The following is a 23862-nucleotide window of genomic DNA, read 5'->3' as shown; positions in this document are numbered from 1 at the left end:
AGTAACATTCCATTGCCAGATTATAAAAGAATTTATATTCCTTTCATCCTTTAACTCCTCTTCCCTTTACACCTTGCTTTCCAAATTAACAGAAGTGATCATTAGTGTGGTGTATTGTGGACTGTGCTGGAATTGCAAGGTATCACTTTAAGAGTGGAGGGAGGGGTACCTGGTCCTCCTTGCTAGGGGGTTCTGTGGGGAAGTATGTGAGCTGGGTCTAGCAGCAGTCATTCTGCAGCTAGCCAGCCTACAGTAAGGCAGGATGAGTCGTGCCTCACTGCCGTAGGGAGCAGCCTGCTTTGTCTTTCTCTGTTTTTTGCATTCTTGTGTGTTAACATGCGGAATTCTCAGGAATAAAGTTGTGTTACATTGCAACCTCCCAGCAAGAGCATTTTATGTTTTAACTCACTTCTCTGTTTGTGTGCTCTGAAATATAACAGTTAGATCAGCACTCGCACCTTTTGATAGCGGAAGTCTTGGTTTGTGTCTCTGATGAAGAGACCACATCTAGAGCTGTGCAATGCAGAGAACTAGTGCAGCCACGATGTGCATATTTAAAGACAAGACCAAGAGATTTCCACATTTTCTCCATTTTATTATCATGATTACAAATCATTTCCATCAGAACTCAGCAGAAGATGGCTTTTGCTACCATAGTTTCTATAAATATATTTTTGGTATAATGCCCCTGATCAGTTGAACCTCCAGCTGCCATAACCTCCAAGGGCTTGAAGAAACCAAGGATGGAATGGGCTGGGACTTGCAGCATGCAAACTAGAATGGCGTGTGGCTGGAGGACCTTCCCACCGAATGGGTGAAACACGTCACACACACAACTGCCAAAGCAAGGCACCGAGACGCCATACCAAAGTTCTACCGATTAACTTGACCAACCTCAAACAACCAACCAACCAATCAACAAAAAAATCCATGTCCAAGTGAGCTTTGACTGCAGGAATCTCACCCTGCTCGGTGGCTAGGGAATCACGTGCCACCACTTGAAGGAGAAGGGCTTGCGATGGACATTGGTGCCGCAGTGGACCTCTCCCAGCATCTTATGGTAGGAGGAGATGTCATCGATGAAGCTGCACATCAGCCCGAGTGGCTCCAGCAGAGAGCGGACATGTGCTTCCAAGCAGCAATCTCCCTCAATGATTGGCCCGAACGGCTTTGGGATTCCCAGGTCTCGAGACAGGACAATCATGTTCACCTGTGCAATGAGGAAGGAGATCAAGGGTTGCATTTCAGGGGAGCCAATGCCAAGGCATGTGTGGGGTTTTGAATGTGTTTTGATTGAAATGTCATCTTAACATGTAGAATGAAAAAAGGCTAGTAACTTAGGTAGGAAGCAAAGGTAAAACTGACGTCTTGCTGTCCATCCATGACTTCCTTGAGGAACTTACAGGTCAAAACAAACATCCATGGAGCACATTACTCATGTGCTTTGGAGACTGCAATGCTTTCTATTGGCCTCTGGGTGCAATGCAAGGTGCTCATGATAGACGGGCGGGAAACGGTTTTCCCGTCCTGCAAAAACGTTTACGATTTAAAATTTTCTCCTGTTCAGGGTCAGGATGAAACTGTGACTTTTTGAAGTGGTTTTCAAAAAAACCAGAAGAGACCAGAATAGCCTGGTGGCTATGGCACTCACCTGGATGTGGGAAAAGTCCCTGTTCTAACCAGTTGGTAATGCTGCTGTCTCTCTGGTTTTGACCAGAAATTCCATTCTGACATGAGAAACATTTCCCAGTGAAAGCTGAGTAGAAACTGTTACATTCCTACAAACAGTTTTGGTTTCAGCAAATTGGTGGACCATTTTTTAATTCTGATTTTTTAAGATTTCCATCAGAAAATTTCCAACCAGACATACAGTAGTATTGATCTAGCACTTCAGGTCACAGATATGGTATCTTTTACTCTGTCCCTTCCTTTGCGCTTTACCCTGACAGCTGATCAGCTGGCCTACTCAAGTTAGGTTTGAAAATCAGAGTTTAAGGCTAAAGTGTTCGCAACAGGGGGCTCTTAACTCTGAGATTTGCTAACCTTTCCTTGGTCTACAAGACCCAATGTTTGCTGAGCATGTGGGCAAGGGTCCAGGTCAGTCTATTTAGGTCTAAATTAAAAAAAAATCACTAACTGTTGGGTGACCAACAGGAGACACCTTGGGCTCCATTTTCAGAACGGCTGAGCATCCATGACTCCTAATGAAGTCAGTGGGAGCAGCAGGTACTCAGCAGCTCTGAACATGAGACCCACAGAGTCCCAAATTGGCCACCCAGAAACCAGGGAGTCTTTTAGAAAACACTGGACCTAGGATTTGTTCTCAGGAGAAGGGTCATTTGTGTTTGCTAGTTCATTTTGGCATCGTCTGTGGATATTTTGCACAGATCGTGGAATTTTATATTGCCTGTGCACCTGCAGCGGCCACAACAGGCGCCCTATGCACATTGAAACAGAATGGGTGGGGCACTGAGCCAACCGGTCCCAGAGGACGGGCCTCTCTCACCATGTTGGGGAAGTATGCCATCGCTTTGCCCATCTTGTCTATCCTGAAGAGCGCCGGGAGGTCTATGATGTCTTTTTCAGTCAGCCCCAGCTCTTTCTTGAGGATGTCTCTGTTCCAGTCAATGCAGCGCTGGGGGTGGGGGGCGGGGGAAAAGAAAAGGATAATCAGAGTGTTACTGTGGACAAGCACAAGTTGGTCCAACAAGTGGAACTGCAATATGGGATGGTCTAGGTGTACTTGGTCTTGCCTCGGTGCAGAGGGATGGACTAGATGACCTCAACTTCCACTGAAATCAGCTTGCTTCTTGAGCACGATTAAGGTGCAGTTGCCTTAGCAGTGCAAGATCCCCACAAGAAATTCAAGGAATGAGGCAGCGTGAAAACTTCCAGAAGCTGGCACACAGCATCACCACATTTATCTTCGTCCCTGACTCTCGAAGCAGGTAGGGAGACCCCAAAAGAGCCTGGAGACTTATCACCCAGGTCCCTCTTAGAGACCAGAAGATTCACTTATTTCACTCCCTTGTCCCTGGCGTTTAAGGCCAGAAGGGATCATTACATCAGAGAAGACTCACGAGAATGCTTAAAGCATTAGAAAACATGTCTTACAGTGATAGACTAAAGGAGCACAATTAATTTAGCTTATCAAAGAGAAGGTTAAGGGGTGACTTGACCTACCAAGGCACTTAAATGGGGAACAAATATTTAATAACGGGCTCTTCAATCTAGTAGAAAAAGATATAACCCAATCGAAAGGCTGGAAGTTGAAGCTAAACAAATTCAGACTGGAAATAAGCTGTCAATTTTTAATGGTGTGAGTAACTAACCATGGAACAAGTTTTCAAGAGTCATGGTGGATCCTTCATCACGCGCAATTTTAAAATCAAGACTGCATGTTCTTCTATAAGATCTGCTCTAGGAATTATGTTGGGGCAGTCCTCTGGCCTGTGTTATACATGGGTCAGACTAGATGATCATAATGGTCCCTTTTGGCTTTAGAATCTATGAGTCAGCAGCGTGCCCTTGTTGCCAAGAAGGCAAACGGCATATTGGGCTGCATTAGTAGGAGCATTGCCAGCAGATCAAGGGAAGTGATTGTTCCCCCTATTCAGCACTGGGGAAGCCACATCTGGAGTATTGCATCCAGTTTTGGGCCCCCCGCTGTAGAAAGGATGTGGACAAATTGGAGAGAGTGTCCAGTGGAGGGCAATGAAAATGATTAGGGGGCTGGGGCACATGACTTATGAGGAGAGGCTGAGGGAACTGGGGTTATTTAGTCTGCAGAAGAGAAGAGTGAGGTGGGATTTGATAGCAGCCTTCAATGACCTGAGGGGGGGGTTCTAAAGAGGATGGAGCTTGGCTGTTCTCAGTGGTACCAGATGACAGAACAAGAAGCAATAGTCTCAAGCTGTAGTGGGGGAGGTGTAGACTGGATATTAGGAAAACTATTTCACTAGGCGGGTGGTGAAGCACTGGAATGGGTTACCTAGGGAGGTGGTGGATTCTCCATCCTTAAAAACCTCTAAGTTCCAGCTTGACAAAGCCCTGGCTGGGATGATTTAGTTGGGGTTGGTCCTGCTTTGAGCAGGGGGTTGGACTAGATGACCTCCTGAGGTCCCTTCCAACCCTAATCTATGATTCCATGAATCATCCATTCTGATCTTCTGTCTTTTGCAGGACATTCAATTTCACCCCTTCGCAGTGACTGCCTGCAGCCAAGAGAGTAGGAAGGTTTCCTTTCATCAGTCCTTCCACTAAGGAATTAAAATGCCGCCTCTGCAAACTCCTGCAATGATCTCCTGTGCTTCTACTAGCTCAACCTTGCTAGCTATGTTTCTTGTGGCACATATTTGCTCAGTGGGACAATACCACCTCCCCTTTTCCCCCTTGCCCTCCAGCAGCACCTAAGTATCTTTTGGGATGTCCTCCACATGCCACAGCCCCATGGGCAGCACTCGGTAGCTATTTACCTGTACGTATTGGTTCTCCTGCACCATGAGCTCATTGGACAGGACCTTGTTAATGGTGACCCGTTTTGTGTCTGTCCCAGAATAACCTATACAGAAAAAACAAAATCAGCCATCCGATTAATTAAATGAGAGCCAAAGCAAGCACCCTATAATTGAATGATGGTTTCAGGGGCCTTGACCAAGGTATTTAAAATTATGAATAAAATTGAGTCAAACCAACCCCCTGGGTAAGAACAGCCTGAACTTGTAATTTACTTCAGGTCCATCAGTAATTATAAAGGACAGAGGGCCTGATCCTGAAGTCAACAGAACAACTCCCCCCAGCCCCCAACTTCCATGGGTTTGGAGCAGGCCCAGAGTGATACGTGAGCCATGCCTTCTGTTTTACAACAGTTGATATAAGCAGAGGTTTCTGGAATCAGCATGGAAAGTCCAGTGGTCAAGGCACTCCACAGCAGCTCAGGAGATCGGGAGTCAGTTCTAGTTCTCATAGAATATCAGGGTTGGAAGGGACCTCAGGAGGTATCTAGTCAAACCCCCTGCTCAAAGCAGGACCAATCCCCAGCTAAATCATCCCAGCCAGGGCTTTGTCAAGCCTGACCCTAAAAACCTCTAAGGAAGGAGATTCCAACACCTCCCTAGATAACCCATTCCAGTGCTTCACCACCCTTTTAGTGAAAAAGTTTTCCTAATATCCAACCTAAACCTCCACCACTGCAACTTGAGACCATTACTCCTTGTTCTGTCATCTGGTACCACTTTGTTACTGCCTCACTATGTTATCTGGGACAAGTAATCAAGGGCTTGTCTATACAGGGAAATTAGTGTGAAGTAAGATAGGGTGTGACTTTAAAGTGCATTAACTACTGTGAATTAACTCCCTGTGTGGACACTCTTGCTCTGCACTAAGAGTGTTTTTGTGCACTTTAGCTTAATATATTTCTGAAGTGTTCACGTGGGAGTTAGCGCATGTTGGTGGCTCTGGGCTTCCCCCCATGTAGTCAACCCACGAGGCCAAAGTTCCCAACCGTGGACAGCGATTTTTGGTGCCTGGCTGGAGAGGCTCATTTTCAAGGATGCTGAGCACCCAGGGTTTCTGTGGACTTCGTCGGGGGCTGTAGGAGCTAAACAATTGTGAAAAATTAGGTGAGCAGGGTCTAAAACTGTGTCCTCAAAACCAGAGGCACCTAAAAGCTGTGCTCATCCTGAGAACATCGCCTTTAATTTCTCCACATGGCTAATGGTACTTCTCTACCTCACACGGGTGTTGTGAGGATGAAGGTCTCAGTAACTATGGTGATGGGAGCTGTGTCAGTATCTAGGCCTACACCAGAGATGGGTTGAAAAGTTCAAGTGGTGCACTTGTCCCTGGCGCTAGGGTGAATTTCATCCTAAGGGAAGAACTCATAATTAGATGGTGTCCAAGCCAACTGCTCAGTCCAAAGAATCTGAAATGTCAGTGCTGCTTTGTGTGTTATGAGCCATCTAGCGCCTTTACTACTCATGAACATTATTCAACAGCTGCACCATCTCGGTAATCTCCCTCATTTTAAATGAGAGGTTAAGTCCCTGGCAGAGCCGGCACAAAATAAATCAAGGCACTTCAGAGAGTGGGAGAAAAGCTGCTGGACAAAAAAAATCTGCAGTTTGCAAACTATGGCCCAAATTTCAAGAACTGTCAGCAGAAGCATTAAAATATCTACTGTTCACGGATCCATATATCATTGTCTCAGGGCCTCCATGTTACACAGTAATCCGGAGATTGAATGGCATTTCACCCAGGGGGAAATTCACCCCTAAGCAGAGGGCCAGCTCAAACCATATGCATCACCGAAGTCCCACTCAACTTCTCAAAATAAGGCTTGAGTGGGACATTTATGAATTGTAACCTCAGCAGGTGGGTTATCTTGTGGGATCGGCTGCTGAAGGGATCAGAGACAGTCAAATTCCGGGGGCTGGATAACTTATGATAATTAACAACCGGCATGCTTGCTGACAAGTGTAAGACAATCACTTCCGGAATCAGGAAAGAATTCCTTTCCAACTCCCCCTCGGAAATAATTGATGAATTGGCCAGGTGCATCGTGGGCTTTTCCCACTGATGCATCTTGAGGCAGGATGTCTGACTTGATGGACCGAATGACCTCATCCAGTGTGGCAAATCTTCTCCTCTCTTTGGGACCACCTCCCCCCACCCCTAGCACTTTAAATGCCCCTTTTGGAGATCTAATTGGTTTCTCTCATCTGATGAAAATGGCAATACTAGGGACACATTTCAAACAGAACACAAATACAGTCTATGTGCTAGATCAACGTTTTGTAGATCCCCTTCTTTGTAAAGGGGCGCTAATTCCTTTAGCTTGTCCTGAAGCACAAAGAAAATAAAGACATGAAACAGGGGTCAGCAACCTTTCAGCAGTGCTGTGCTGAGTCTTCATTTATTCACTCTAATTTAAGGTTTCACGTGCCGGTGATACATTTTAACCTTTTTAGAAGGTCTCTTTCTGTAAGTCTATAATATAGCACTAAACTATTGTTGTATGTAAAGTAAATACGGTTTTTAAAATGTTTAAGAAGCGTCATTTAAAATTAAATGCAGAGCCCTCCGGACTGGTGGCCAGGACCCAGGCAGCATGAGTGCCACTGAAAATCAGCTCGCGTTCCGCCTTTGGCAACTGTGCCATAGGTTGCCTACCCCTGACATGAAATAAGATGCATCTGTAGGGAAAACAATACTTTGGAACACTTCACATAGAATGTGCAGTTCGAAGTAATTATTCCACAGCCAGAAAGGCCTATCTGATGACACAATGTTTCAGTTGTGGGTTACAGTCAGAGTCTCCTGAGTCTGAGAGTGTGCAGTAATATATGGCTCTGCACCAATCACTGAGGGCCAGTACCTGTAGCCACATTTTACAGCTGGGGAAACTGAGGCAGCAAGCAGCTAAGTGACTAGGTCACACAGAGAGTCAGTAGTAGGGTGAGGAATGGAACTTAGGTCTCCTAGTGCCCTTAGTTGCTCTCACCACTAGGCCATACTGTCCTCCATTGCTGACTGCCTCTTTTTGCCGGGAAGCAGGTATGTAGTAACTTACCTTTGAACATGGTGGCTTCCCCATGGCCCTCCTTCTGCTTCTCTCGGAAGAGCTTGTAGCAGGCCAACGTGCTGGCCATGAGCATCCGGAATTGCTGGGAGAAAGGTGGGGAGGAAGGTGAGCAAGGGACTCGCGAAGAGAAAAGCACTAAATAACTATACTCAAGAGCAGCCATAATAATTTACAGCTCAGTAACAAACACACAGCCGGTCCACCACACTGAACACAAACTCCTCCTGGTTAGGGACTGCCCCTAAGAGCCAAGGGAGCTAAATGGGAAAGAGCCAAGTTACTCTAACTCCCTCTACTTTACTCCACTGGGCACTGCCTCCCTATTGTACCTCATCAAGATCTGGAAACCCACAGCTCGCTGGGGCAGTTTCTTGGATCCTCCCAAGCTAAGAAGCACCCGGAGCCTTTCAGCCTGGGCTGAACCCGATATACTCACTCCCATGTCTCAGAATTGCTAACGTTGGTTACAAAGCTCTCAAGAGTCATCTGTAAAGACCAGCTGCGCTAAATCTTCTTCAGGCCAACGTGCCGCTTCTCTCAAATGGCGAACTAAGGAGGTGTTTGCTTGGCAGCTGTGGCAAAGAGGACTGAACTGTCCATTATAATGGCTGTGCAATGCATAGGTGCCGACTGCGTGGGAGCTCTGGGGCTGGAGCACCCACAGGGAAAAATTAGCGGGTGCTCCACATCCACCGGCAGCCAAGCTTCCCCCGCCTCCTCCCTTGAGCATGCCATGTTCCTGCCCCTCCCCCTCCCTCTCAGCACTTCTGCCTGCTGCCAAACAGCTGTTTGGGGGCGCTCCAGGAGCGGGAGGGAGGAGCAGGGACACAGCGCAGTCAAGGGAGGAGGCGGGGAAGAGGTGGGGCAGGGACTTGGGCAAGGGGGTGGAATGGGGGTGGGGCAGAGGCAGAGCAGGGTTGGGAAGAGGCGGGGCGGGGACTTAGGGGAGGAGGTGGAATGGGAGTGGGGTGGAGGTGGAGCAGGGCTGGGAAGAGGCGGGAGCAGGGACTTGGGGAAGGGGGTGGAAAGGGGGTGGGGTGGAGGTGGAGCAGGGCTGGGAAGAGGTGGGGCGGGGACTTAGAGGAGGGGGTGGAAAGGGGGTGGGGTGGAGGTGGAGCAGGGTTGGGAAGAGGCGGGGCGGGGACTTAGAGGCGGGGCAGGGACTTAGGGGAGGGGGTGGAAAGGGGGTGGGGTGGAGGTGGAGCAGGGTTGGGAAGAGGCGGGGCGGGGACTTAGAGGCGGGGCAGGGACTTAGGGGAGGGGGTGGAAAGGGGGTGGGGTGGAGGTGGAGCAGGGTTGGGAAGAGGTGGGGCAGGGACTTAGGGGAGGAGGTGGAAAGGGGGTGGGATGGAGGTGGAGCAGGGGTGGGAAGAGGCGGGGCGGGGACTTAGGGGAGGGGGTGGATAGGGGTTGGGGTGGAGGTGGAGCAGGGGTGGGAAGAAGCAGGGCGGGGACTTGGGGAAGGGGGTGGAATGGGGGCAGGGTGGAGGCAGGGCGGGGGTGGGGATTTGGGGGAAGGGGTGGAGTGGAGGCAGGGCCGGGGGCAGAGTGTGGTCGAGCACCCACTGGCGGGAGCAGAAGTTGGTGCCTATGTTGCAATGAGTCCTAGAGCAAGGGAAATTCAGCGAAATTGCTCCATTAGTGCAATCACTTCACATGCAGAAGAACTGAATACATTTCTAGATGTAAACATTTCTGGTCATTTGTTTCTGGCCTGACTTCTTTCTGTTGTGGTAGGTCAATGATCTAGTTCTTTGGATGGCGCTCCAGTCAAACTATTCTCTTCCTGGGCTGCATCCTGACAGGTCCTGAGCAGCTGCACCACCCACTGAAACCATCTTGCCCACAGGAAATGCTAAATTAATCCTAGGCCACTTTAGCTACTAGCTGCTTTTAGTCTCCCACATTTTAGACCTTTCTCGTTCATTCAAAAATGAATAGGTTGAGTTTTCTTTTGCATCTGTCTTATATCACTTGGGCATCTAAGCACCTCACAGACGGAGCAATGCCTGGGATGATCAAAGGAATCTAGTGGACAAAGGCCTTGTCTATACTACAAAGTTTTGCAATGTCGGCTAGGACTATGGGGCGTGGGGAAATCACACCTCCTAGCCGACATAGCTATGCTGGCAGAACCCCCAGTGTAGATGTGACTGTGATGAGAGAAAAATGCTTCTGTTGGCAAAGCTAATGTCCTCCAGGAGGTGGTGTAGTTACGCTGGCAGAACATCTGCTGATGGCTTCCAGTGCATCTCCACTTAAGGTCTCTGCCAGCCTAGCTGTACCAATGTGGCAGGCATGGCCTTAGACACTCAACCCTGACTGAACTCCTGTAGGTGCTTTTGAAAATATCAGCCCATGCCACTCCCAGCAAATCGATCGACGAACTGCATCCTTCCCTGCCCTCAGACAATAGGGGCAGTTTTCCATTTCAGTTTTATTTTTTCAAAGAGGGGGCAAACATTATGCCCAAAGAGCTTGATAAATTTCCAACAAAAACGTAGCAGGGGGTTTGAAGCTTGTTCCTTTCCCTTGTAACCTTTGAAAAATTGCCACCTGGTAGGTCACCTTTTTGTCAGGAAGGGGCACAAAGGTCACAAATTCATCCACATGACCCACGGTCAGCCAATCAGAGTAGAGCTCCACAGGTGACTGGACTTGCTGAGCATAGAGGAAGTCTCTCACCACCTTGGTCATCCTCCTCCCAGCAGATCTAGTGGTTGATTGTCCAAAAAGTAAGAAAAAATAAAGAAAATATATTTCAGAATGAAGACGAAGTGACAGTGACGACGGTTGAAGAAAAAAGCGATGCAATCAAAAACGTGACTGCCCTGTCAATCCCATCCGGCCCGGCAGAGATAGAGATTGTGGTGATGCTAACAATTCCTTTGTTAATAGAGTTTTCTAAAGACACCAACTAATATGTTCATGAGGATCAGTCCGCTCCAGTGCAGACAGACAGCCCAAGGCCCATGCCCCACTTAACATATCCATCCCCTAGGTGATGCTAAACCACAGTCACTGACGACTGGAGAGGAGTCCAAATACTGTTGATCTTTAGAGAGGATTGTGAGGGACAATTTGAACCCAAATTGCAAATTGGATTTTGCAAACATCCCTTTGTAGATTTATAGATTACAAGGCCAGAATGGACCACTGTGATCATCTAGAGTGACCTGTGTAAACAAGGCTGTAGGACTTCCCTGAATTAATTTGTGTTTGAACTAGAGCAGATGTTTTAGAAAAACATCCATTCTTGATTTTAAAAATGCCGGTGATGGAAAATTATAATGGGCCAAACTAATCCCCCGAATCTGTGATGAGGTGTTAACAGCTCACCCTACAAGACAGATCTAGAACCACTCGGGCTAGAAATACACACATCATATACCCAGCTGTGTGGAGACAGATGGGCAGTTAGTGGAGAACAGTGGTATCCTTACTACCCCCGATTGCTGTGAAACACGCCATCTTCCTAACTCTCTCTTACGTGGGGAAGCTGCTTCCAATGAGGATCCTCCCCAGGGGATACGCCTTTCCGTTGACGGTCACCGGAGGGCTGACTTCCAGGTTGCCGAAGGAGTCGAGACTGGTGACAACCTCGAACAGAGGCTCCCTGGTCACATAGCCAAAGTCTGGGCCCTGGGAACACAGCACTCAGCACAAGTGTTTATAGTTAATTCTCCTTCCTTGCCCCAACCCCATGTGGTCTTTACCAGTCACACCCATTGCTCCTAAAGTTTCTGAACTCAGCATAGATGACTAAAATTAGTTTACCAAGATTGCTATGTAATTAGAGCAGTAGGCATAGACTGGGCTAATGCTGCACTAGGGATTAAGGGTGGAGCAGCACCCTTGGACCTGCTCTGTCTTTGGCATTTGACACAAACACACAGGAGTGGTGCCAGGGTTTCTGCCACCCTAGGCAGCAGCGCTCCTCCTCTGAGCATTCGGCGGTGGGTCCGGGTGCGAGTGAAGGACCCGCTGCCGAATTTCCGCCAAAGACCCGGAGTGGAAGGACTCCCCCAACTGCCGAATTTCCGCCGAGGGCGGCAAAATGCCACCCTGCAAATCCTGCCGCCCTAGGCGACTGCCTAGGGTCACCTAGTGGAAGTGCCGGCCCGGCACACACAATGCTCATAGCTACCATGGCTTAACTGTCTCCCTGACAGCCTGAAGGTTTGATTGTGTCTGCCAGTGCACGGATACATGATGAGGGTTCAGGAGGAGGGGGTTACATGGCAAGGTACCCCCTTCTCTCCACGTGATGCCCTTACTCTTCTCCGCACAAGTGAGCAGATCTGTTTAGGCATGGAAGGAAGTGCAAGTGGCCCAGACACTTGGCATGCGATGGTGTACAACCAGACTTGCTCTCCCTACTGACTACCCAAATCAGCTGTTGCTCACCGAAAAATGGTTTACAGTAAGAAGTCGGCCATGCAGAGGGGAAAAAGTCCTCCTGCTCAATTCAACACTGCTCCAACTTCCAGGCGGTCAAAATACCAAGAGCGTTAGGAGAGGGAGGATGAAAACCTGTCAATGAGCAGTTCTTGATGAAAGCTGGCAAATGTTCATGGTACAATGTGGTCACGAAGGATGAAATTCATCTCTGTGCAGAGAGTCATGCTAAGGTCTATGCCCCACTTTTGTCCTATTTTGAGGGCTTACTGGAAGTGGCACTTAAGTGATCTTGGGATGACGCTCTGCAGGGGTTGAATTTCATACCACCTGCATTGCCCGTAATAATTTGCTGACATTTTGGGTCAAATGCACCACGGAAACACAGCAGTATTGAAAAGGGAAATAAATGCTAACCGTGCAGTAAAACCATTCACTGCTATTCCACAGAGTATGGTAAGAATGTGTGGCAAGTGGTTTACAAAAGACAACACAAGAAGCCGTTGATATGCATACGCACTGCTTTCACACATTTAAGCCAGCATCGCTGTAATGTGTGAGTAACAATCTGATTTGCAACTTTACAGTTTAAATTCTAGGGGAAAGGGAAAAGCTGACAATGGAAGAGGCTGCTCGGGCTTGGGCTGCAACTCCATGGTGGAACCTCATTGACTTCAGCCTTCAGAGGTGGATAGAAAGCTGGCTAGATCGTCGGGCTCCGCGGGTAGTGATCAACGGCTCCATGTCTAGTTGGCAGCCGGTATCAAGCAGAGTGCCCCAGTGGTTGGTCCTCGGGTCAGTTTTGTTCAACATTTTCATTAATGATCTGGATGATGGGATGAATTGCATCCTCAGCAAGTTTGCAGATGACAGTAAACTGGGAGGAGGGGTAGATACGCTGGAGGGTAGGGATAGGATACAGAGGGACCTAGGCAAATTGGAGGACTGGGCCAAAAGAAATCTGATGAGGTTCAACAAGGACAAGTGCAGAGTCCTGCAGTTAGGATGGAAGAATCCCATGCACTGCTACAGACGAGGGACCGAGTGGCTAGCAGCAGTTCTGCAGAAAAGGACCTGGGGGTTACAGTGGATGAGAAGCTGGTTATGAGTCAACAGTGTGCCCTTGTTGCCAAGAAGGCTAATGGCATTTTGGGCTGTATAAGTAGGGGCATTGCCAGCAGATCGAGGGACGTGATCATTCCCCTCTATTTGACATTGGTGAGGCCTCATCTGGAGTACTGTGTCCAGTTTTGGGCCCCACACTATAAGAAGGAGGTGGAAAAATTGGAAAGAGTCCAGCGGAGGGAAACAAAAATGATTAAGGGGCTGGAGCACATGACTTATGAGGAGAGGCTGAGGGAACTGGGATTGTTTAGTCTGCAGAAGAGAAGGATGAGGGGGGATTTGATAGCTGCTTTCAACTACCTGAAAGGGGGTTCCAAAGAGGATGGATCTAGACTGTTCTCAGTGGTACCAGATGACAGAACAAGGAGCAATCCTCTCAAGTTGCAGTGGGGGAGGTCTAGGTTGGATATTAGGAAAAACTTTCACTAAGAGGGTGGTGAAGCACTGGAATGGGTTCCCTAGGGAGGTGGTGGAATCTCCTTACTTAGAGGTTTTTAAGGTTAGGCTTAAAGTCCTGGCTGGGATGATTTAGTTGGGGATTGGTCCTCCTTTGAGCAGGGGGTTGGACTAGATACCTCCTGAGGTCCCTTCCAACTTTGATATTCTATGATTCTATACTTGTGCCAGGGATAAATTTGGACCACTTAGCTGAGTGCAGCTACCGGGGGGGTGGGGGACTGATTCTCCACCACCTTGCATCTTGTGTAGTCATTGACACCTGTGCAAAATGCTGCCAAAACAGAATTCTACACTCACATTAAACCAGGAGTGCTCTGCATTCACTGCCACGGCATACCAGCCTCTGCACAAGATGCCCAGCCATTTGATGGCATCGTCATCAGCCAGGTGAAGAGCCGGTAGCCCGCCATCGAAATAAATCCATGGGCACTTGGCAAGGATATGCGACACAGTCGGAAGTTTGGAAGCCTCTGTCTGAATAAGCGGACGAGGACACATTGGACGGTGTTGGTTATAATGGGATACGCACTTGGAGATGTGCCTCCGGGATCTCTTTCTTTTTCTGGAACAGTCACAGGCTTGTTTGCACTATGCCCAGCAGACATGCTTGGCAAAAAGGGATCCCTTCACACGCACCGTAGCCCCATTTCCGGGGGTCATCAAAATGATTTCTACGAGAATGCGGATGTGTCAGTTTAACAAGCTGGTTTCTGCTTACTTCTCCTAACGTTCTGGGCACATTTAGCTCTAGAGGCATGAGAAGGGAGCCTGCTTTTATATTACAGGGAAGAGGAAACTCTCACTTTCTCTTTCCATCCTCTCGCAGACTTCCAGAGATTAGCTGTTTGGACTTTTTTTTCTGAAAAGGCCTGAAATCCTTCCCCTGCCAGGGTTTTCCTGGGGGAGCTCAGGCTTTATTTTGGCTTAAGCAGTTCAGGTTCTAAAGCACCGTCTGAACCAGTGATACTCAGATTGTTCGTGAGCCACAAGTGGCTCTTTAATACCTCTCCTGCAGCTCTTTGCAGCACACGGTATTATTTAACTATTAACCAGTCCAAGTTATTAACCAATCAGGATGCTTTTCCTGCGTTATTAACCAATGAAGTTATCAATTTGCACTAAGTTATTAACTTATTTGCTGTGAGAATAATATATAAACTAAATATTTTCCAGTCACACTGTTTAAATATGAATGATGAGCGATCACTTGTTATCGAGTATGATCATCTTCCATGGGAGTTTCGGGTCCTCAGGTGGCTAATAAGGCCAATGCTTGAACCACAAGTTCTATTACAATGAGGGCAGATGTTTTCAGGCTCAGCAGGAGGCTGTTCACCATGACTGGAAGCCAGTCTCTCCTTCCTCCTGCGCCTCTTGTCCTCTTCAGCTTGTTGACGTGCAAGGGGAAGAGCAAAATACAGGGGATCATCACGTAAGACTTCACTCCATTTTAAGCGATCCTGGGTAAGTATCTCCCAAGTGTCAATGTCAATATTACACTTTTTTAGATTGTCCTTCAGCAAGTCCTTATAACGCTTCTGGTGTCCACCCACGTTACGGTGCCCTTCGTTCAGCTGAGAGGACAGGAGGCGATGGTCTGGCAATGTGACCAGTCCATCAGAACTGCTGACGGATGATCATTGCCTCAATACTGGTGGTCTTTTCCTCTTCCAGAACAGTAATATTGGTGCACCTGTCTTCCCATTTGATCTTCAGAATCTTACAAAGGCAGCATTGATGGTGCCTCAAGGACTTTCAAGTGGTGTCTATAGGTTGTCCAAGTTTTGGACCCATACAACAAAGTTGGGGAGAATGACGACTTGAAAAACAAGAAGCTTGATGTCTGTTCAAATGTCGTGATCTTCAGAAACCTTGTGCCATAAATGAGAAAAAGTTACACTGGCACAGCTCAGGCGATGTTGAATTTCTGCATCAATATCTGCCTTGGATGAAAGATGACTTCCAAGGTAGAGGTAATGATCGACATTCTCCAGTGCCACTCCATTGATTTTGACAGATGGGGCATGCAATACCTCATTTGGAGAGGGCTGAGAGAGCACTTTAGTCTTCTTGATATTAAGAGTGAAACCAAGACATGCGTAAGCATTGGCAAACATGTTCAAGATAGTTTGAAGAGCTTTCTCAGAGTGGGCAAAGATGGCATTGTCATCAGCATACTGAAGTTCCACAATAGACGTTGTGGAAATTTTACTCTTGGCTTTCAGCCTGCTAAGCCTGACCAGCTTTCTGTCCATTCTGTAAATGATTTCAGTGCCTGCTATAAACTTCCCAGCAATTAGGTAAAGAATGACGGCAATAAAATCTGCAACCATGGTTGGGGTGATGATACAGCCCTGATTGACTCCTGTTTGTACTCTGAAAGGTTCACTCTGGGAGCCAGTGCTGCTCAGAACAGTCGCTTTCATGTTAGCATGAAGGAATTTTAGGACATTGATGTATTTATCAGTCCAGAGGGCACGGCAATTCACTGAGTCAAAGGCTTTAGTTAGATCAATAGAAGCCATATACAGTGGTCGGTTTTGCTCCTGACATTTTTCTTGCTGCTGCCGTGCTGTGAAGATCATATCCACAGTTCTACAATGTGGTCGGAAACCACTCTGACTCCAGTAAAATTTCTTCGGACACGGGCAGAAGGTGAGTTGCAAGGATCCGCACCAGAACTTTGACTTCAATTGCTAGGAGGGAGATACCACAATAATTTCCACAATCCACTTTATCTATTTCTTGAAGAGGCTGACAATCAGGGCATCCTTCATTTTACTAGGTGTCGCCTCCTTTATCCAGATTTTAAGGATAAGCAGGTAAAGCTGCCAAATTAGCTCTGGTCCACCGTCTTTAAAGATTTCAGTGGGGAGCCCATCTAGACCTGCTGCCTTGTTGTTCTTCATCTGCTTGGTGGCATTGTGTACCTCATACAAATTGGGAGGGTCTCCGAGCTCATGCCGAAATAGTCATTGAGGGATTTGCTCAAGGACTTAATCTGCAGCCATAGAATTACGGTTAAGGAGATCTTCAAAATGTTCTTTTTCAGCAACAACTGATGGCTTTGTTGTCCTTCAAAAGTGTGGTTCTGTCCCTAGAGCGAAGAGGATTTATAACATGACAAATTGGCCCATAAACAACCTTGGTGGCACTAAAGAAACCACATGTATTGTAGATGTCCGTGAGATGTTGGAGTTCTTGCGCTTTCTCAGTCCACCATTTGTTCCTGAGTTCTCTGGTTTTATGCTGGCCTTCCGCCCTCATCTTGGCATGAGCATCTCTCTTTACATTACAATTTATATCATTCTGCCAAGCACAAAATGCCATTCTCTTCTCATTGATGAGTTGCTTAATTTCAGCATCATTCTCATCAAACCAGTCCTGATGTTTTCTGGTTGGTAGCCTATGGTTTCCTCACAGACATTGATGATTACTGCTTTCAACTGGCTCCAATGTGCCTCAATTTCTTCCAGAAACTCTGATGGGAGCTTTTCTTCTAAGACTGCTTGGAAGTGGTCACGCTTAATAGGGTCCTTCAAATATTGAACCTTCAGTTTGCGTCTGATCTGCTTCTTTTGCAGCCTCCATTTGGGAGTGATCTTCATTTTCATTGTGGATCGAGTAAGGCAACGATCAGTCCAACAGTCATCAGCACTTGTCACTGCTCTTGTGAGAAGTACGTCACTACGATATCGGGCACGAACTATTACATAGTGGAGGAGATGCCAGTGCTTTGACCATGGGCATCTCCAAGATGTTTTGAACTTTTCCTTTTGTTAGAAAAGAGTGTTCATAATAATAAGTTCATGTTCAGCACACTTGGTCAGGAGCAGAATTCCATTTGAATTGCTTTTGCCAACTCCTTCTTTCCCGATTGTTCCTTTCCACGGGTCTGAGTCTCGTCCAACATGTGCACTGAAATTCCCCAGAAGGCTGATCTTATCTTCTGTAGGAGTCTCCGATAAAATGGTTTCCAACCGAGAATAAAAATCTTCCTTTACATTCTCATCGGCATCCAGTGTTGGTGCACAGACGCTCACAATAGTTGCCTGTTGATTTTTGGTGAGCCTCAGTCGGAGTGTCATAAACCCCTCATTGATACCACTTGGCGCCTCAGAGAGGCACCTGATAAGACTGTTCTTTATAGCAAAGCCCACTCCATGCAATCGGGGTTCATCCATAGATTTTCCCTTACAGAAGTAGGTGTATCCTCCTTTCTCCTCCCTCACCTGTCCTTTATCAGCTCTAGTTTCGGACAAAGCAGCAATATCAACATTAAACCAATTCAATTCATGAGCAATAATGGCTGTACGTCGCTTTGGTTGGTCGCTGTTTGAGTTGTCCATCAAGGTACGTTCCAAGTTCCAAAGTTGAAAAGTTTCTTACATTTTCGACTGCTGAGGTGGTGATCCTGCTGGATGTGGCTATTCAGCCAGGAAAAACAGAGGCCGAGATGCTCAACCCACCTCAATCGTCGAGCAAGACGACTGTATCACACACACACCGCCTGTGTGTCGGTCTGTAACTAAGAACTTCCAGATTTCACTGTCCTGTTCCCGTCGCCATTCGCCGATCACCACCGGACTTTTGAGTTGTGCAAATGTTATTTTCCCAAAAACTGGAAGATGCCTGTGAGGGACTTCTTTTAAAGCGGGGAGACTGGTGCACAACAGGCACCACACTACCCTTGACAGATAGAGGACTTGAAACCAATGGCATGGACACCATGATGACTGGAGACTCTCTATCTGCTGCAGCCTTCATCCACCTTCACAGCTGTTGTAACATTACACAACAGTTTCACCTCCATTGTGCAGTTATCCTCCCTCTGCTCTGTTGTTAGGGATTTCTTGGATCACACTTTGTCTGGAACCTCGCCCTTGACCGTTCTGCCATGGGTAGCCCTAAGGGAGTACATGACTCCAGGCAGCATCGCTCTTGGGGTCATTGAAACACGCAAGCCTCTCCACCACTACAAGGTGGTGATCCATGGAGGGGAAATATGAACTGTACTGTAGTAAATGAAACAACAAATTCACACTACTGGGGCTCTTTTGGGTCATATCGTTCACTAATTTAGCTCCTGAACCACTGAGATCACTGGTCTGTACCATGGTCTCATAACCTGCTCAGCTAGCCTTTCCGCTGAGACACCGAGAAGTTAAGACCAACATTCGCCAAAGGGGCTATTGGTTTGGGATGCCACAAGGTTTTGGTTCCCCAACTCGAGATGCCTAGAGCCAGATTTCCAAAAGAGCTCAGTTCCCATTTAGGTGCCTACAGTGGTTGGTCTACACTGGGGAGGGGTGTGTGTGGGGGAGTTGATGTAAGATATGCAACTTCAGCTACGGGAATAGCATAGCTGAAGTTGACGTATCTTATTTCGACTTACCTCCCATCCTCACGGCGTGGGATCAATGGCCGCGGCTTCCCCCGTCGACTCCGCTACCGCCTCTCGCCCTGGTGGAGTTCCGGAGTCGACAGGGAACGCAGCGGGGATCGATCTATCGCATCTAGATGAGATGCGATAAATCAATCCCCGATAGATAGATCACTACCCACCAATCCGGTGGGTAGTGTGGACGTACCCTAAGCAGCCTGATTTTCATAAGTGCTTGGCACCTGGTACCCCTTGTTCTCAAAGGGAGCTGCAGGGGGCTGAGTGTTTCTGAAAATCTCATCTCTTTATTTAGGCCCCTAAATGAGAGCTAAATTCTTTGGACTATCTGGTCCCCAGTGCCTGCTTTTCAAAGCTTGTGAGTGCACCTAGCTCCAAATGGAATCAGTGGGAACTGCTGGGGCTCTGTCTCTGAAAAGCAGACCCTGGATGTCTCAAGTTGGGCAGACAAATAACAAGGCAGCTGAAATCAATGGCCATGTGAACATTTTATCCCAAATGAGTAAAGGGCAGAACTGGGAATAGAACCTCCAAGCCCTTGCTCCCAGCCCTGTGCTCTAAGCACTGGTCATTGCCAGATCCTTATTTACAACCTCACTTAGATTTGCATTTTTGAGGGGGAGCTGAAGAAGGCCCATTGATGGCCCCGGTAATGGATACTGCTTGTCTGAGGTTAGTGGATCAAGTTCTCTATGGGGTCTATAAATGGGAGCTCAAATGAGGAGGGAAGCTTTGCTGAAATCTCAGCTATGCTATTCAAACTTCCTGAGATAGAACGGTCTTGAAATCCCATTAGTGCTTTATCCCAGCAGCTGGAAAACTGCAGAAGTGCTATATGGTGTTTCTGTCTCTGATCAAAGCTGATCCTGTAGGCGCTGGCTTGCAAAGAGCCCACAGGCATATGGCTCTAGCATGCTGGCAATGACCGTACATGGCTCGTTATAAGATTGCTGAGTGAAAATCTAATTTTAAAACATAAACAGTGGAGAAAAAATATGCCCTGGATGTGTCTGCTTGGGAAAAATGCCTTGTGTGGGTCATGGTCACTGTTCTCCATCACCTGCACATCCGTTTTGTTTCACAACGGGTCCAATCAAAGGAGTCAGCAGCTGATTTTGGCAGGGGGAGGAAGTGGGTTTTCAACGAACAAAAGGCAAGACTAATAAGGCCATTTCCGTTCAGCTGCGCTCCTGGGTATTTCCCCCCAGTGCCAGCAGTGCCCCTCTGCCATGTACATCGGCCAAACCGGGCAGTCTCTATGCAAACGAATAAATGGACACAGATCAGACGTCAAGAATTATAATGTTCAAAAGCCAGTCAGAGACCACTTCAACCTCCCTGGTCACTCAATTACAGACCTCAAAGTCACAATACTCCAACAAAAAAAACTTCAAAAACAGACTCCAATGAGAAACTGCAGAATTGGAATTAATTTGCAAACTGGACACCATTAAATTAGGCTTGAATAAAGACTGGGTGTGGATGTGTCATTACACAAAGTAACTATTTCCCCATGCTAATTTTTCCCCCTACTGCTACTCACACCTTCCTGTCAACTGCTGGAAATGGGCCATCCTGATTATCACTACAAAAGTCTTCTTTTTCCTGCTGATAACAGCCCACCTTAATTGATTACTCTCATTATAGTTGCTATGGCAACACCCATTTTTTCATGTTCTCTGTGTATATATAACGTCCTACTGTATTTTCCACTGCATGCATCCGATGAAGTGGATTTTAGCACACGAAAGCTTATGCTCAAATAAATTTGTTAGTCACTAAGGTGCCACAAGGACTCCTTGTTCTTTTTGCTGATACAGACTAACACGGCTACCACTCTGAAACCTGCCACTCTTGTGTGATTCTCAGTTGTGGGTTAAAATGGCACAAGAGACTCGGGGGCTAATACAACGGGTTCAGAGGGCCCCACCTGCAGCAGAACCAGCACAGATCTGCTTTGTGGGGGTGGTGGGATGGGACAGAGGTTGGGGCTGCCTGTACACGGTTTGTTTGGGGATGGCCAGAGTAGATGATCCACCACCAGGTAGCTCATTCATTTCTTCCCTCCCTGCCAAAGGGGAGCACACTAGTGCTGGGGGGGGAGGGTGTCTCCCCCAGGTCCTAGATTGGAGAAGTGACCATGAGGCGGCTCAACTCCTGCTCTGTGGCTTGGGCCATCCTCACTTACCCTGATGAAATTGCTCAAGGCTTTGCCTAGTTATTGCGGGAAGGGACTGGGTCTGTAAGATGTGCTAACCCTCTTTGTTTTCATGCACAGTGGAGAGGGATGCTGCCTGCCAGGCTCCAGTACACCATCATTCTCCTCCCCATGGCCATTTCATCCCCACTGCCCCGGGAGCTTTCAAGCCCTGTCAGCTCCAGCAAAGCTCAGTTTCACTCCGAGAGACTAATTCCCTCTCATCTCTTTTTTGTGATGTGGGCCCCCGAAGGCTCACGGCAAGGCACACGCCTCGCTGGGGAGTGGGAAGTGTGTGGGGCTAAATCATGCCAGCTGGAAAATTAGATTGGAGAGATAAAAGGGGGATTAGGTGAGGCTTCAAAGTACAAGATGGGAATATAATATGTTAGCTGCTCCCAAGGCTGAAATTGCTTCTCTAAATACTAAGGAAAGAATTTATCCGGGGGGGCAGAGATAAGTAGTTGCCTGGGTTATTTGTGAAGAAGATGGTCTATGTGCTATTCCCATCCTGCATGGTGACTCCAGGACTTTGTACTCATTGGAGGTACAGTAAATGATATATTTCAATGCATTTAAAAGCAATTACCCTTCTAAGAGTGGACACATAGCGAAGGGGGCCGCTTGTGTTCGTTCTGTGGCGCCTCGCTCTCTTCTCCGATTACCAGCTGCCCCGAGAGATGGGCCTGCTGCGATTGGCTTGGGATCCAAACCGCCCCCCACAAATTCAGATCTGGGCACCTTCTATAGAACAAATAGGAATCCAACCACCGAGCAAGAATGAATGGCTGTGGAAAGCTCCCTGCTTGACTCCCCCTGTGCCATAGCATTGCTAGATGCTGACAAGGATTTTGCCAGCCCTCGGCTGGAGCTGTCTGTTGCAATCTCTGGATGGATCTGGCTGTGGGCGGTGGGTCAGAGGGTTTAGAGCTGCTCAGGAGATGAGCCACAGAGAGGCAGGAGGGATACAGTTTTTATAGCAGAACCAGAATATCTATATGAATAAAAAAAGACACTGGGCTCCAGCATGTAAAGCCTGGGGATGTCTCTCAGCCAGATGCCTTGCATTCAAGCCTGTCTCTGCACACACAGCTCCCTGGTCTCTACTCTAGCTCCTCAGGCTAGAGTCCCTGCTTTGACTGGAACCTTTCCCAGCCTAACTTCCTGAGAGTTGGCCCTTTGCATTCACCAGTGATAAGCCCTGAAAACAACCACGTGGCAGTTGGCTGCATCCTCCCTCCCCCCGGACCCTGATCCAGTGGGTAGGTGACTCCTAGTAGGTTTTCCTTTCCTCTCCTCATGACAGGGATGCCACACATTTATAGGGGCACAAAAAAGCCCTTGGCCTCAAATAAGCAGGATCAAGGAATCCACCTTGCCCTGGAACCATGGCAAGAAAACATGACTGTGGCCCCTCAATTTAAATAGATGTTAGGGCTATCCCATGACCACCTCGATCTGGGATGCCTGGGCAGGAGAACTGGAGGTGTTCCCTCCCCTTCTGGGTTAAAGGTCAGCTGGGAGAAACCAGAACGTTTCTGTGAAGCAGAAGAGTAGCTGGTTCCTGGACCAGGAAGGATTTAGCAGAAAGGGTGATTCATGGGACATGGGACATCTCCATTGATGGCTTAGTCCTGCCATAAGTGCAGGGTATTGGATTAGATGACCTCTCACGGTCCCGTCCAGTCCTACAATTCTATGATTCTTTACTAAACTATGACCTATGACTTGAAAGCCTCAGCAAGCTGGAAGTGGACAGACGGGGATAGTAACCTCTCTCGGACACCTGCACAGCAAATAAATGGCATTAAAAACTCATCTTGTAGCAATTTGTTCCAGAGTCTCCCTGCCAGCCTCTGTGGTTTCTCTTTTATCCATCTCCTCTCGTTCTTTGAAACTGTAAATACTGGGGCCACATTCTCTGTTATGCTTTTGGAAGCCCGGTGAAATCAATGCGGCTGCACGGTCACAGTGCAGAGGAGAACTTGGCTCTTGGTTTTTAGCAAAACTGTTTGAAAAATTTGAGACAGAAACAGTTTTCCAATGGAAAAAGTTGTTTCAGCAAAATCAAAATGTTTCATAGGAACGTGTTGATTTCAATGAATTCATTGAAACAATTCAAAATTGAAATGGAGTGTTTCATTCAGGCTTTCTTGTTTCAGTTCTCTTTGACTTTTATATTATAAAACATTGATTATGATATGTTATATTTACAAGATTATATTTAATATCACATATATTTAACATTGGATACATTTAATATTTAACATTATAATATGTTTTGTCATTATCAAAATGAAATGCATTAAAATATGAGAATCTAATTATATCAATTGTGACAAAGTTCCTCCTCTACCTTGGTGGGTCCTGTGACTATTGGCGGATTTGCTCACTTCACATTCACCCTGTGGGTCGGGAAACAGCCCAGAGACCTTCCCCTCTGGTAGAAGCCACAGTCCAAGTCAATTCCTCCTGTGTTTGATCAGGAGTTGGGAGGTTTGGGGGAAACCCAGGCCTGCCCTCTACTCCGGCTTCCAGCCCAGGGTCCTGTGGACTGCAGCTGTCTAAAGTGCCTCCTGATACAGCTGCGCAACAGCTACAACTCCCTGGGCTACTTCCTCATGGCCTCCTCCCAACACCTTCCTTGTCCTCACCACCAGACCTTCCTCCTGATGTCTGATAACACTTGTACTTCTCACT

The 23862-nt window shown here is 47.4% G+C and overlaps 1 protein-coding gene across 1 annotated transcript in view; it reads right to left on the bottom strand.

Annotated features, from left to right (window-relative positions):
* Positions 1 to 574: 574 nt before the first annotated feature.
* Positions 575 to 23862, bottom strand: part of LOC127038620 (protein-arginine deiminase type-2-like) — a 78815-nt gene continuing 55527 nt past the window's right edge. Inside the window, exons 11-16 of the mRNA XM_050931324.1 lie at positions 11073 to 11224; positions 10151 to 10295; positions 7571 to 7664; positions 4476 to 4561; positions 2507 to 2635; positions 575 to 1210 (exon numbers count right to left, since the gene is read on the bottom strand). Of these exons, the coding sequence (XP_050787281.1) occupies positions 977 to 1210; positions 2507 to 2635; positions 4476 to 4561; positions 7571 to 7664; positions 10151 to 10295; positions 11073 to 11224 (840 nt within the window). The 3' untranslated portion in view covers positions 575 to 976. The remainder of the gene's footprint in view (positions 1211 to 2506; positions 2636 to 4475; positions 4562 to 7570; positions 7665 to 10150; positions 10296 to 11072; positions 11225 to 23862) is intronic.

The sequence above is a fragment of the Gopherus flavomarginatus genome, chromosome 21 (genome assembly GCF_025201925.1).
Source record: "Gopherus flavomarginatus isolate rGopFla2 chromosome 21, rGopFla2.mat.asm, whole genome shotgun sequence".
Taxonomy (NCBI): Eukaryota; Metazoa; Chordata; order Testudines; family Testudinidae; genus Gopherus; species Gopherus flavomarginatus.
This window is presented reverse-complemented; position numbering and strand designations above follow the sequence as displayed.